General features: G+C 38.6%; 1 protein-coding gene across 4 annotated transcripts; it reads right to left on the bottom strand.

Moving 5' to 3' along the window:
* Positions 1-588: 588 nt before the first annotated feature.
* On the bottom strand, positions 589-13,101 carry LOC103714695. Of its 4 annotated transcripts, none has more exons than XM_008802053.4 (10): positions 12,864-13,101; positions 9,009-9,368; positions 8,639-8,763; positions 6,294-7,114; positions 4,844-6,165; positions 2,881-2,960; positions 2,665-2,760; positions 2,499-2,572; positions 1,387-1,522; positions 589-897 (listed from the first exon to the last, which is right to left on the bottom strand). In XM_008802053.4, the coding sequence occupies exons 3-10, from the start codon at positions 8,648-8,650 to the stop codon at positions 814-816; spliced, it is 2,625 nt and encodes an 874-aa protein (XP_008800275.2). In that variant the 5' UTR covers positions 8,651-8,763; positions 9,009-9,368; positions 12,864-13,101; the 3' UTR covers positions 589-813. The 4 variants fall into 4 exon arrangements, with proteins under 4 accessions (XP_008800275.2, XP_008800274.2, XP_008800273.2 ...); XM_008802052.4 differs by having other exon boundaries at positions 9,013-9,368; XM_008802051.4 differs by having other exon boundaries at positions 9,276-9,368.
* Positions 13,102-13,310: the final 209 nt, after the last annotated feature.

Here is a 13,310-nt window from a genome sequence, read left to right as displayed (position 1 = left end):
TTCACATCCTAACTTAGACAAAAAAAATCCAAAATCTGCATCGTGATATATGACCCCAAATTCAAACCCGAAGAAAGCAAACAAATCAGCCAACAGTCCCCAACAACCTAAGAAATTATATAAGCTTTAAGCTTTCAATACTATAAAATGCAGCTAAAAGAATTTCTTAAAAAAAAAAAGTAGTGCGCCTTTATGAAAGAGGAATACAGACTCTCAGTTAAATTCAAATGTCAAGATCCAAGAAATTTGATTAATAATTCTAACTGCTTGTAAGTTAATATAATCACAACTATTTGCATAAGCCGACCATATGTGGTGCGAAAACAGAGTCAGGGGAATCAAGTGAACTCCATCAAAAGTGTATAGGTTGACAGAGCAAGTGTAATGAACAATTTCCTAAAGATCCTACCTGTGAAAGCCCAGATCCCCTCAAAGTCACAGTAAAACTAGAGAGGGTCAGTTCTCCACCTCCAGCCATCCATGCATTGCAGAAGTGCTGGTGCTTAAGCAGGCCATTGATAAAATGACCCGGGCAGCGATAAAATGACCAGTCTCCAACATGAAAGAAAATAATATAAGAAAAACACATGAACAAAAGCATAAAACAATCAGAACATTAGTATGGATAAATATGGAGAAAAAAAAATTACTTGCCAACCAGCAAGGAGAGAACACGAGGGACGTGACTCAGATTTGTATTACAAAGAGGCAGCTCGTGAAACACAATTCTCTCGACAAAAAACTTCTCTGAGTGCCACCATACATGGAGTGAGAACATCAAAGATTGAAAACTAATTGTTAAGAAATGGTTTTTCATCTTGTTGGCCGAGACCAGGTTGTCTCTGAGGTGATGCTATTTCCATAGTAGACTTCCTTTGTTGATTCGTCCCAATAAGCCTGGAGATAAACAAAGCATTAGGAACAAGCTCAAATGTACTTCCTCCAATAAAAAGAGAAAAAAAGGGAAATACAGCAAAAGAAAGTCTTTTTCTTTTTCAATTGCAAACATGCCACCTTTTTACAAATTTAGACTCAAGACATTAGACAATAACCAAGATTTAAAACATCTCTTTATAAGTAGTTTATAATAGATGGAATCATGTTGAAAACTCTAGTATTTCTATGTACTACACTTGATCTTAAACAAAAGCCAAGAGAAGGTTTTTATTATGTACAAAAAGTGAAAAAATCACAACTAGATACACCCATCAGTATAATAGTTGCATCATTTTTCAAGCAAGTTTTTTTCATTAAAAAAAAGAGATAAAGAAAAAGAATAACAAAAAAACATGCATCCGGTCACTCAAATTGGATTTCTTAAGAAGCATTGCAATGAAAATTTGGATGCCCCTACTTAGGAAAAATAAACGTAGATGTGCTGCAAACCTGCCATCCAGAAGGGAGATCTTTGGAGAGTTGTACTAGATCAGGCTGCTTTTTCTCATTCTCAACTCCCTGTTCCCTTGGTGCTTCACCTGCTTCAGCTTTTGCTTCTGCTCTCCTGCGTTTTACTCGTTCACGCCTGTGCAATCCATATGCAATCAAATTATTGTGTTTGTTCCACCTTCCGTAACCTTAAGATGAAACACGAAATGATGCACACTCACCAAGTCCAAATAGACAAGATGAACTAAAGCAGATGTAGAATCTCAATGAGGCAATTTGGCATTTCCCATGTAGTTTAACTTCTTTTAAGTTCAAAGGATGTTAGAATTAAAGTAATTATTGACAATGAATCTAGGAAATGGCTAGCAGATACTCTAGGAACGTATACATGAAACATAACAAAGACACCCTATCAGTGAAGTAGGATGCTACCGCTATCCAACGACCGTATTAAACAAGAACCTCACATCAAACTAAAAGCAAAATTTCTAGATATATGGCTGTATCCCTCATGCATCTCTGTTTATATCATGGTCGGCCTAGACATCATGCCCACTTTCTTTTATAGAAAATAACCCACTACCAATAGAGATATGCACGAAACACTAACCATTCATTCATAAATCAAAGCATCACATGCATTTCTAGTGTCTGGTCCAAGGATTTAGCTAGTGTACCACATTAGCCCATACCACATGGTATGTACCATGCAGAACATATAAAGGCAAAGTACCAAGCTACACACCACTGCATCACGTGTACAGCACTACAGCTCCATGCCAGTCCATGCTGGCAAAAGGCCACTGTGCCCCTGCACATGACTGGCACAGCATGGTGTGATACAATTCCATAGTCAAGTATGCTAGTTCTCACTGGCATGGGAATGATAATGGTGTTTTAGTTTTTGGTATGACAGACCCACATGCAAGCACACATGCGCACATGCACTCATTCAACAGTATTTTCATCAATATATATATCAGTATTGTTATCAGATACACACTGTCAACAGTAACTTCATCAAATGAAAAAAAAATTCTTAGCATTATTATAAGATATAACCGCTAAATCATATATGAAGGTTTGAACTTTGGGTCCCGAAGAAAACATACCAGTCACCACCCAAAGGAACAAAATTAGCATTATCTTGAGCTCCTCCACTTGCAATCTGATGCGTACGCCATTCCTGCATTTGCGAAAAAGTAAACATTAGAAGGAGAGAAAAAGGGCCAGCAACAAATTATACAACAAATAAACAGAAAATGCATTCATAAATACCTCAATTTCCTTCTGACGCTTTTTTTCTACTATCTCATAAGCATTTTCAGGTTCCTCATCCTCATCCCCATGCAATTCCTCTTTTGCAGCCTTCCACTGATCAAATGAAAATACCACTTAGACAATTGTTCAGGTGCAGCCAAGCGCACAAGCACACACATGCAGTGTATAAGTAATGGTTTCAGCACAAAGAAGCACATAAGATGCGAAACATACCTTATCCACCAAACTGGAAACTTTCTTGTTGGACCTCAAAGTTGGAGCAACTGCAACTGTACGCTTCTTGCTACGTGCAACTGGTATAAGAGGTAGGAGAATAGAACATCATTTAGCAAAGAAATAATGGAATATGGTACCAGAAGAAAAACACTAGTAGAAGCAGGGCATATGCATGCACACATGCATGTACAAACACCCGCATATACAAATGCAACCAGGCACACATGCAAGCACAGCCACCCACCCATACATGGGTGAGTGCAACTGTGGTAACAATCTCTCTTATATGTGGACAATTCATAACTCTCAAATGCTCCTATACCTAATAGCCTGAGAAACCTTTTTTCTGTGACACACTTAATGGCTCTCTTTTTTTCTCTCCTTTATATTTTTCCCATTCTCTCACCTTGGGATTGATGGAGAATGGAGTTCCTCCCATGAATATGGTTCCTCACACAGTCTTCTACATTCGCTCTTCCATTGCCCCATTACGTGATACCCAATCATTTTTTCCGCATAAAGTTATAGTGGCATTTGACCTTTATCACACGCAATATCTTGGAATTCTTCCATCTCAAATGACAGCCTCAGGAATTAAGTACCAGTGTCTTGCCTATCCATGTGTAGTACTCCTCTCTCAAACATCCAACACAAATCCATGCATTCCTGTTGCATCTAATTTAATCCTTATATTCCAACTTTCTATCTCAGGACCATTGCAGCCTTCTTACCCTCCCTATTCCACCCCGTTCTTTCTTTCATTCAATTCCTATCCTAATCAACTCCTCACAAATGAAGCACCCTCCTGAGTACCATAATGAGGTATAAATGCTCTCTCCTAATCAGGCTCACCAACCCTTCTCTCTCCAACCATTACTCATTCTATCTGTGTATAATTCGTTCATAAAGGTGAAATTAGAACTTTCTAGCGGACATTTATATGGAATAAGATATCAAGATATTTTAATGGTTTATACCAGCTGTTAAAAAAATGAGTGATGAAAGCATGATAACAACACTTTCTGATGAGATCAATATTTATAAAGTATACGAGAGTCAAGCATGTGCAATGAACGTGTGAGGTTGCATCGACAGTTGTGATCCCCAATCTAACTTTTCTCTCTTATTCATGTAATTTCATATACACTCCCAATTTTGAGAGGTACAGTGCTATTGTTTCTCTCCCTTAGGCCCTATTTGGTCCTAAGATAATGCCAAATAAAATGAAATACTGCTTTTCCCACAAAACAGCAATCTATTCTCTTTAAAACAAATCAGTAAGAGCAAAAAGGCCCTTAAGAAAGAAAAAAAAAATCTACTAACTCGTACGACTTACCAGAGATAAATCAATTCAGGAAAAGAATTAGAATACATTATTTCAGTTTATCCCTCCATTTTCTTCAAAACTTTACAATCATTCCACTTGGATAACACTCTTTCCAACCCAAAGAAAGCCTTGGAGTGACAACTGAACTGAGAGGGCCATTTTTATTTAGGATGGAAATAGTTATATCAGTTTGGAAACAGCCTCATAAATGAACGGACTCCAATTCATATTAACAGTACAATATATTTATACAGATTTTAGTATGAGACTACAACATTTTCTAAACAGCAAAACAACTAAAAAATGGCAATTATGACTGTTATATAATGTTATTCAGTTGTCATAACATATAATAGCATTCATTATATTATTGAGCTGCCACATATATATTGTAACATAATGGATAATTTATGGATTGTAAATTTTTACAATAAAACCACTCTTTTAATGTTTTTTTTGCACGATGTCTTAAATCAGAGTTCCTTTTCTTATTTAATCAAAGATGCATTTTGAATGTTAACATTGAAAAACCATATATAACTTTTCACTGCACGTAAAAGCATAAGCATGTGTGCCATATTTAGTGTCTGCATGCATACATATGCATGTAAAAAATTTCCTAGGGACTCTGACCTTTGGATTGGTTCTTTTGGGAAGCTGAAGATGGTGCAGCAGAGGCACTTCCATTCCCCAAAGCAGTTCCAGCAGCTTGGACCGTGGACGCAATGGAATCTGCTTGCACACTGGCTGTCTCAGTCTCGTTGGTAACTGCAGACATATCAGATGTAGGCTTCACCTGGGGCAAGGATGTCCTCTCAGAAACCATGGCAGACCCAACAGATCTTGTATAATCTGATGCGGTAACGGCACTATGATAACTGACAGGTGCAGATTCAACATAAAACCCAGATCCTGTGCTACTGACTACAGGTGCATGAGGAACAACACCACTTGAAAGGTCATAGTATGCTATAGGTTCAGCAGGATTAACATCAGCAGCCATTTCAGGAAAAGCACTTGCAATGGCTGGTTCATAATAAGATGGTGGCTGAAGTTGAGCAACATGAGATCCATCAGCTTGTGCATAATAATTAGCATTTGTAATTTCACTCGCCACAGGGGCATAATACTCGTATGTTGGAAGAGTGTATGCCAAGTTATACTGATCCTGGTAAGGAGAAAGGGTATTATCATAAGCTGGAGGACATGGTGCAGGTGCAGGTGGTTCTTCAGGTGGAGGTGGAGGAACTGGTTCACTGTCAGGAGGCGGGGGAGGAATCCACTCTTCATCTGGAGGAGGTGGAATGCTAGAATCATCTAATGGAACAGAAGGGCACTCCAATGCTAATGAATTTGATTGAATTATCTGTTTTGTTGGAGCAGGACATTCTGCACTTGATCCAGCCTCAGCAACTGTCTGGCCTGCGACAGTTTCATCATCAACCTCCATTTCCACATCCATGTCCACATCTTCAGCATGTAAATCGACTTTGGGCAGCAAAATCTCTGCTGACTTCTCACTTCCCATACCCTGGCTGACAGAACCAGAAGAAAGCCCTATAATCCTGACATTTTCAGTCTCGAGTATGCAGTTGCTGGCTTCACTCTGTACCTTCACCACATCATTGCTAAAAGAAGGGCAATTATTTTCAGCATCACCAGATGCGCTGTTCCTTTCAACCACATCAGATCCTGTTTCTATGTGATGTGGCACCGAATGTTCTTCCTTCCAGGAAGGAGTTTGCTCAGCCTCAACTTGGCTGTCATGTTTAGATTGAAGAAGACAAGAAGACTCCCCTTCGACAATAGCAGATTCAAGTAATTTAAGCCGTGTTTCTGTATGCCACCAGAATGGAAGCAGAGATGATCCATACGATGATAGTGCTTTACAATCAGATATTCTGATCTCAATCTCCTTTGCAATCCACTGTAGTCCTCCAACACATCTCTGGGACCTAAAACCACAATACCTTTCAGATATAAGAACATGCACCATAATTTCGGAAAGATGTGTTCAAAAAAGAAAAACTGGAAAAAATAAAGATGCAGAAAGAAACTAGAACGAAGCAAAAACAGTAAATACCCATCTAATGCCTTCAATCTCTGCAATAAATTTTCACCATATTTCACAAGCCGAACAGAATGAACATCCACTGTTTCATAGCATCCGGTAGGTCTTGTCAAAAGCTTATCTTCAACACTCGGCAAAGGACATTCTTCCCCTGCGTTAGTCGTATGCTCCGAAAGGAGGAGACTTGATTGTTGCAATGAACCAAAAGCAGACAGTGCAGATGATTCCTCACAAGATATACCAACTAAAGCAGTGTTATAATGTGCTAAACCTTGATTTACATCATAAGCTGCATGTACAATCTCTCCGTTTACTCCCATCTCCACACTTCCGTAGGTTTCCATGCTTCTGGAGATTGAATCACCACTGCCATGACCATCAGCAACCAAAACATTTGAATATGATGCCAATTGGGTGTCAGAATGAGTATGAGCAGGCACACTGTAATCTACTTTTTCATCAACTGCCAAAGACACATTTTCCTCGCTGCACGTTCCTGCTAAAGCCAATTCCTTAGGTATCTCCCATGAGGTTTCCCCTGTCACAGTATTCCAGTAATAACATTGATTGCTCTGCTCATGCATTACAACCTTCCAACCACCAGTCATATCACCGATAATTTGCATTCCAGAAGCATCAGGAACAGTTTTAGCTACGGAATCAGATTCACTGTACTGAGTAGCCACAATAGTATTCTTACATTCATTTGCATCATGGCCATCCACATTCTTGAGGGTATCCAATTGATCTGAGTCTTGTTTAACATCACCAGAAGTAGTGGCTTTCTCATTATTATTTCCTGTATTCCCACCTGCATGCGCACTTTCTTGAACCTGTCAAAATCAATATTTTATGATTACTGGGCAGATGAAGAGGTCCCAATGAAAAAACCTACATATGATAGATTTGGCAGAACAAATAAATCACAGCTGACAGTTATTGCCACAAAATGTAAGCATGCTTACGACTCATTAACTGAAAAATGAGCCTAACGAGAAAATCTGGATGGGCCATGAAAAGATACCAAAAGAAAACGCAAGATACATGAACAAACAAGCCATAGTAGGGCACTAAATGGTCCAAAACAGCTGTCTCATGGCAACACCACAGGAAAACAACCAAAGGATTAATGAAATACTTTTGTCACATAGCAAAGGTAGGGGCCAGAGATCCAAGCAAAGACATCATAAAACATCAAACAGTTGGAAACAGAAACTGGGTGCTCTAGAAATTTTTTTGTTGCTGAACTAAACAATCTGTTATTACCTGTAACCAGATATAAAGTAATGCTTGAAGAAAAAAAATGTGTTCTATACTAAAAGAATGTCAAATTTATGAACAACATTTCTTTCCTTGCGATTCTTGATGGCACAAAATTTTTATGACCTATACACCCTAGTTGATATATGCCTGACAGAGGCTGGATAAATGCAGGTTGCAGGGAAATGGATACTGACCAAAATCCAAAAAAGAAATATCTAAGTGAACCTGCTCATTATTCTAAATTAACACTTGATTATGTAAATTACTGATTTTAATTGTATAGAAATGTAAAGGATAAAATGCCACACTAATACTGTCTTTCAAGTATTATATTCTCTGAACATGCATAGCGTGCCGGCCGCAAATCCATAAAACAGCTCTTCATATATAATCGCCAACAGACCAGACTACATGCCCCTGCTAATGTTCAATACTAACCAAGAAAAAAGGACAGCATTTAAAAAAGCTCAGACTCCCTAAGCTAAAATTGCTCAATTGTTCCTATTGAATAAAACACTATATAAAGATCATGTATGACAAAAGGAGCTTTATTTTAAGGACCACTTTCACCATGTCATAATTTGTAGGATAAAATAAATAATAACCATTCAACTGGTAAAACAGATTTCCATGGTTAAGCAATGAGCACTGGCCTCGCAGTTGGATATGATGCATAAAATGCGCCTTCCATTCTTCTTTTTTTTTAATGCAGCTAGATGAGAACTTAAGTTGAAGCTTGATAAGTCTATAACACTCAATATACAAGCTTATTAGTGTTCTCAAAATTGGATTCTTAATTATGACAGCATTACATCCAAGATTTCTTTAAAATGTAAAGAGATATCATCAGGTATTATCATGTTTTAGAAGCAATATAATGACAGCACATTACACATGGTGTCTAAAATGGCTTTCCACAGCAATATGCTGTATTTATTAGGTTGCCTGCACAAGCAACAAAAAGAAACATGTAATTTTTATGTATAAGCTTAAGGACAATAATAAGGTACATGATTTCAACAGTTTCTATCAAAGCTCTCTCAAGTAGAATCCATATTGCAGAAGGCAAAAGAAAAATTCAAGCTAGCAATCACCTGGTCATCCATATTAACTGAAGAACTTTCTTCAACAGCATGCTTTAGCTGTTCACTTACTTCCTCATCCAACTCGTCATCGCTATACTGTCCAAGTAACAATAAGGGATTCTCCTGTTTCTGACCTGAGGAAACGAATTCACTTGTAAAATATCTCAAAAACCAATAAAGGCTGCTCAGAGCAACCACTTTAGGTACAACAAAGAAATAGACAAAATTTCCAGTTCAGTAATAGTCAAATATAAAGGAATATAAGCTTTATAAGCCTTTAATTCTCTGTTAAGTGAATACAGAATTTATCACAGTCACCTGGCAATCATAAACAAAAATCATGTCAGGAGGTAGAAACCAAATAAAGCTAGAGACATACGAACCGAGAAGGCAATATTTTCCTCCTGAAATCTCCACGCCTAGATGATGCCAAAAGATAATAACAGGTCGGAAGTCATTCAATTTTCTCAATGGCAGCCTGATCTGAAATGATTACTGAATGTTCCTCAGACCTCAGCCACCCTACATAACCAGACACTCGGTGCATACAACAAGCTTGTACAACATTTCGAAAATTCCACCAAAAATATGCTTTGCAGGCATATCTTCTCTACATAGCCCTTTCAAAGAAACTGATGAAACCCACCTGAAGGAGATGGTGAAGTCGGGACCCCAGCTTGGTGGTCCTTATCTAGTTCCCCTCCTACTTCATCATGTAAAGAACTGCCCACCATCTCTCCTATAATTAAAAGAGAATAAGTGTCACTACAGCATAAACAGAAACTTGCTGATTTACCAAGTGTACAAGATGCCATAACAAAAAATGGCCAAACAACTCATATGTTAGCTTAAAAGCAAAATTTAGCTGTGAAGTGTACAAAGTTAGCTTTTTTCTTTTTGTTTTTTTTTGGCAATTAACTTTTTTTTTTTTGTTTTTAGAAGCGCCTCTCATAGGCTGAATAGAGCCCAAGCTAACGTACCTAAGGACTTGAACCATAAGGTACTAATTAAAGTCACAACCACAACCATCAAGCTTTGTCCCTACTACTTTGGGTCGGCTATATCAAGTACTAATTGAAGCCAATACAATATAAATGCAAAAACATGCGCAGGTACCAAAACTATCAAAACATGTCCAAATTATCTTGCTGAGCTGTTGGAACCTGATAATGCCCAGGTGACTCTATGCAATGACCGAGCACATATCCCAAGCAACAGCCCAGCCGATGGAGATTTAGTACAAAAGCATTCAATCATTCTCTAGTCCACTTTACATTAATCATTCTTTAGTCCACTTTACATTAATCATTCTTCAGTCCACTTTACATTAATCATTCTTCAGTCCGCTTCTTCATTTATGCTATCCAAAATTTGTACTATTTCAATAAATTAACATTTAAGCATGGCTTCATGAATATGCAGTAAAAGTAAATAATCAAAAACACTTTCAAGATATATTGTACTTTGAACATATGTACCAAACTCGTACTAAAAGAATATTAGTAAGATAGAATATTATTGTTTTAATAAGTGGTAGAAATTGCTGAGATTCCTCGATCATCCATCTTGTTGGAGGCCAGAGCTAGGATCTAAGGTTTTGAATGGAAGACCCTTTGCAGTTAAATTTTTTGACACTTTAAGTTTTCCCCTTGTTAATACAATGTGAAACTTCTTTCCAATTTGATATATCATGCTCTCTTCATAGCATCCATGTATTATTTATAATTAGAAACTACAAGAACAAACATTTGTATATATATATGTGTGTGTGTGTGTGTGTGTTATAGATATGTACATACATATATAAATGTATAACCTTACTTTACTCATGGCTAGCTTTCCCGTGGCGAGTTAGTCCAATGCTATTTAGCTCTGAGGGAGGGAATGATTGGACAAATCATGTTTTCGCCTTTTTCCCTGTTAGGGAGATTTCATTTAATAGGTGCCTAGCACTCTTAGCAATTGAATCAATAGTTATATTTACATATAAATGTATACATACATAATAATATGTGCTTAAATATATCATATGCATGACCCCAAATCTATAAAAACCTATGTTTATAGGGTTCGAGATAGATAGATAGATACATACATACATGCATACGTTGAAAGACTATAGATACATACATGCATGCATGCATCCGTGCATTTATAATTGCATTCCTAGACATATAAATTTACACGTACTGTTTCTAATTAACATGAAAAGGAAGGGTGCCAGTGAATTCCTATTTTCAACTGAGAATATTGATAAATAACTTCCTATTTTTTTTACATGCACCTCTTTTTGCATACATAAATACATGTGTATGAAGATATGATGATCTAGTGATAGTTTGTCCAGAAAGCATGAGGTATATCAATCGTCAGGTGACTACACATAACAACAGTCTCCTGATGAACTAACTCCAACATTATTGCAAGCTTGATATTTTAGTAGCTACAAACTTCAGCCAAAATATTTTATCTTCTTTGCATACTTTCCTGATCTCACTATCAGCCTTGTCACATAAGCGCTTCTTCACCCTAGATTATTTTAAAAGATCAACTTTCACAAGTATTCACCTGATGTTGTTCTCACTTCCACTGATTTGGGGAACCAAGTAAGATTTGTTGTACCAATACCAGGATCCTACCAATTGACCCGCGATACAATACGATACAGTCCATACTGTGACGTTCCGGGGTGTACCAACACAAGAAGAGCCAGAGAGGGAGGGGAGAGAGAGAAGGAGAGAGAGGAAGACGAGGAGAGAGAGAGAAGCCGAGAGAGAGCGAGATCTCGTTGGTGGTTGGAGTTGCCCCTATTTCATTTTGCAACAGGGAGACCTAAATTTTTTTTTCTTTTTGAGATTTCCAAACTGAAGTCCGCAATTGATTTTCCAACTTTACTTAGCGAAGTCTCTCTCGCTCTCTCTCGGCCACTCTCTCTCTCTCCCTCCCTCCCTCCCTCCCTCCCTCTCTCTCTTTCTTTTCCTCTCTCTCCTTCTCCCTCGTTGATTTGTCGAACTGAGGCAAAACCATGCCGGTTTGCCCTCGGTACAGTTTAGTAATGCCCTTAACCGGACGGTTCAGGGTGGTGCAGAGAACCTTCAACCATGCTTTAACCCAAGTATGTGATTCCTTTTTTTTCTCCTTTTTTCCCTTGAGGTACATTGCATTTATAGGCATGTTAATATGAATGGGTGATCGTACGGGTCCTATATCCAGATATAGGTCAGAATGCATATATGCATCATATGCTGTTGAATTGGACCAAATTTCTTCCACCTCATCAAGTAATGGTTTCCAAGTGTTGCCATGACATGCATGGAGTAAGCATGCTAGCAATTAAAGGAATCTTCTGAATTTTGGAGTATAGACATTACAATCACGGTTCGCGCGCACAGAGAATCCCAAGCTTCCAGAAAAGAAGCAATAGCCAAAATCTAACAATGTATGCCAATAATTAGAGGATTCCATGCAATTAAGCTAGGTCCCATGCAGCTCAATTCTCATATGATCATAGCTGAACCATTTCCCTGTCGAATCAGGTATCAGAGAGAGGGGGGGTAAGGATTCCCAAACAAGCAACTCTATTATTCGCTGTGTTACTGAGTTCAAAATCACCGATTTCAAACTACTAGAGTGGATAAGCTTTGTTTGATAAAATGAGTCTATAACAAAGTGGGAACCACTTGTTATTTTGGATGTCGAGAAAAGAAAAAAAGAAAAGTTCTAATTTTCTTTTCAAATTATTCTATTTTTTCCCAATCTCGTGTCGAAATTTTTGTCGAACCATCGCACGAGAAAATTATGAGGCTAAATACCTCAGGCAGATAAACAACAGAAAAGAAACTTTTCGCGATGCTGATTCATATAAGTTTCCGAAGCCAGGAAACCTTTATATTTTTTCAAAAGGATTAAAAGAAAGATTGTTTAAATGGAGGAGATGAGAGTCGTGAGAGAGAGAAACGAAAAAAGAAAAAAAAAGGTTAATTGGATGAAAAAGAAAAATCCCTCTTTTTTTGAGATACAGAGATAAGCGTCGACAAAAATATCGATCTCGTAAAATCAATTAGCAACTAAAAATTTAACCAAAATCCAGATTTTCCAGAAAATCGACGTCTAGAATCCCACCAGGAGAATAAGAACAAAGGGAAGCCCCGAAACCCTGGAAAAAAAGGCCCCCGGGGGGCGGTAGGGGGCAAAGATACGACAACAGAAAGAGGGAAGGGTAATTGGAGAATACCAGAGGGTTCCGCGCAGAGATCGAGCTTTACCCTCCGACTCGCAGCCATCATAGCCGCAAGGCGGCGCTCCTTCCTCTTTCCCATCGATCCCAATAACGAGCTCTCTCGAGGCCGAGAAAGATGCTACGAAATCCAATTCCAGTCGAACTAGGGTTTTTTAGGGGGAGGGGGGAAGAAGCCAAGATGAGGTGGGAAGCGCGGAGAGAGCCGAAAACGCGAGATACCCCCTTGGTCCGCCCTGGGCCTGGGGCAAAAAGCATATGAACCCGGGCCGGCCCTCCCTCCCACCCTGCGTATGCGCGTGCATCGCACGTGAATGGTGAAGGGGGACAAGAAGCATGCGAACCCCGGCCGGCTCTCCTTCCCGACGCGGGTTCCCAATAGGGTTATCGCGAACCGCAACCGATCCGGACTCTAACCAGATCCGACCCGGGCCGGTAAGCGCA

This window comes from Phoenix dactylifera, chromosome 9 (genome assembly GCF_009389715.1).
Source record: "Phoenix dactylifera cultivar Barhee BC4 chromosome 9, palm_55x_up_171113_PBpolish2nd_filt_p, whole genome shotgun sequence".
Taxonomy (NCBI): Eukaryota; Viridiplantae; Streptophyta; class Magnoliopsida; order Arecales; family Arecaceae; genus Phoenix; species Phoenix dactylifera.
The sequence above is the reverse complement of the archived record's forward strand: the minus strand, read 5'-3'. Positions and strand labels throughout refer to the sequence as shown.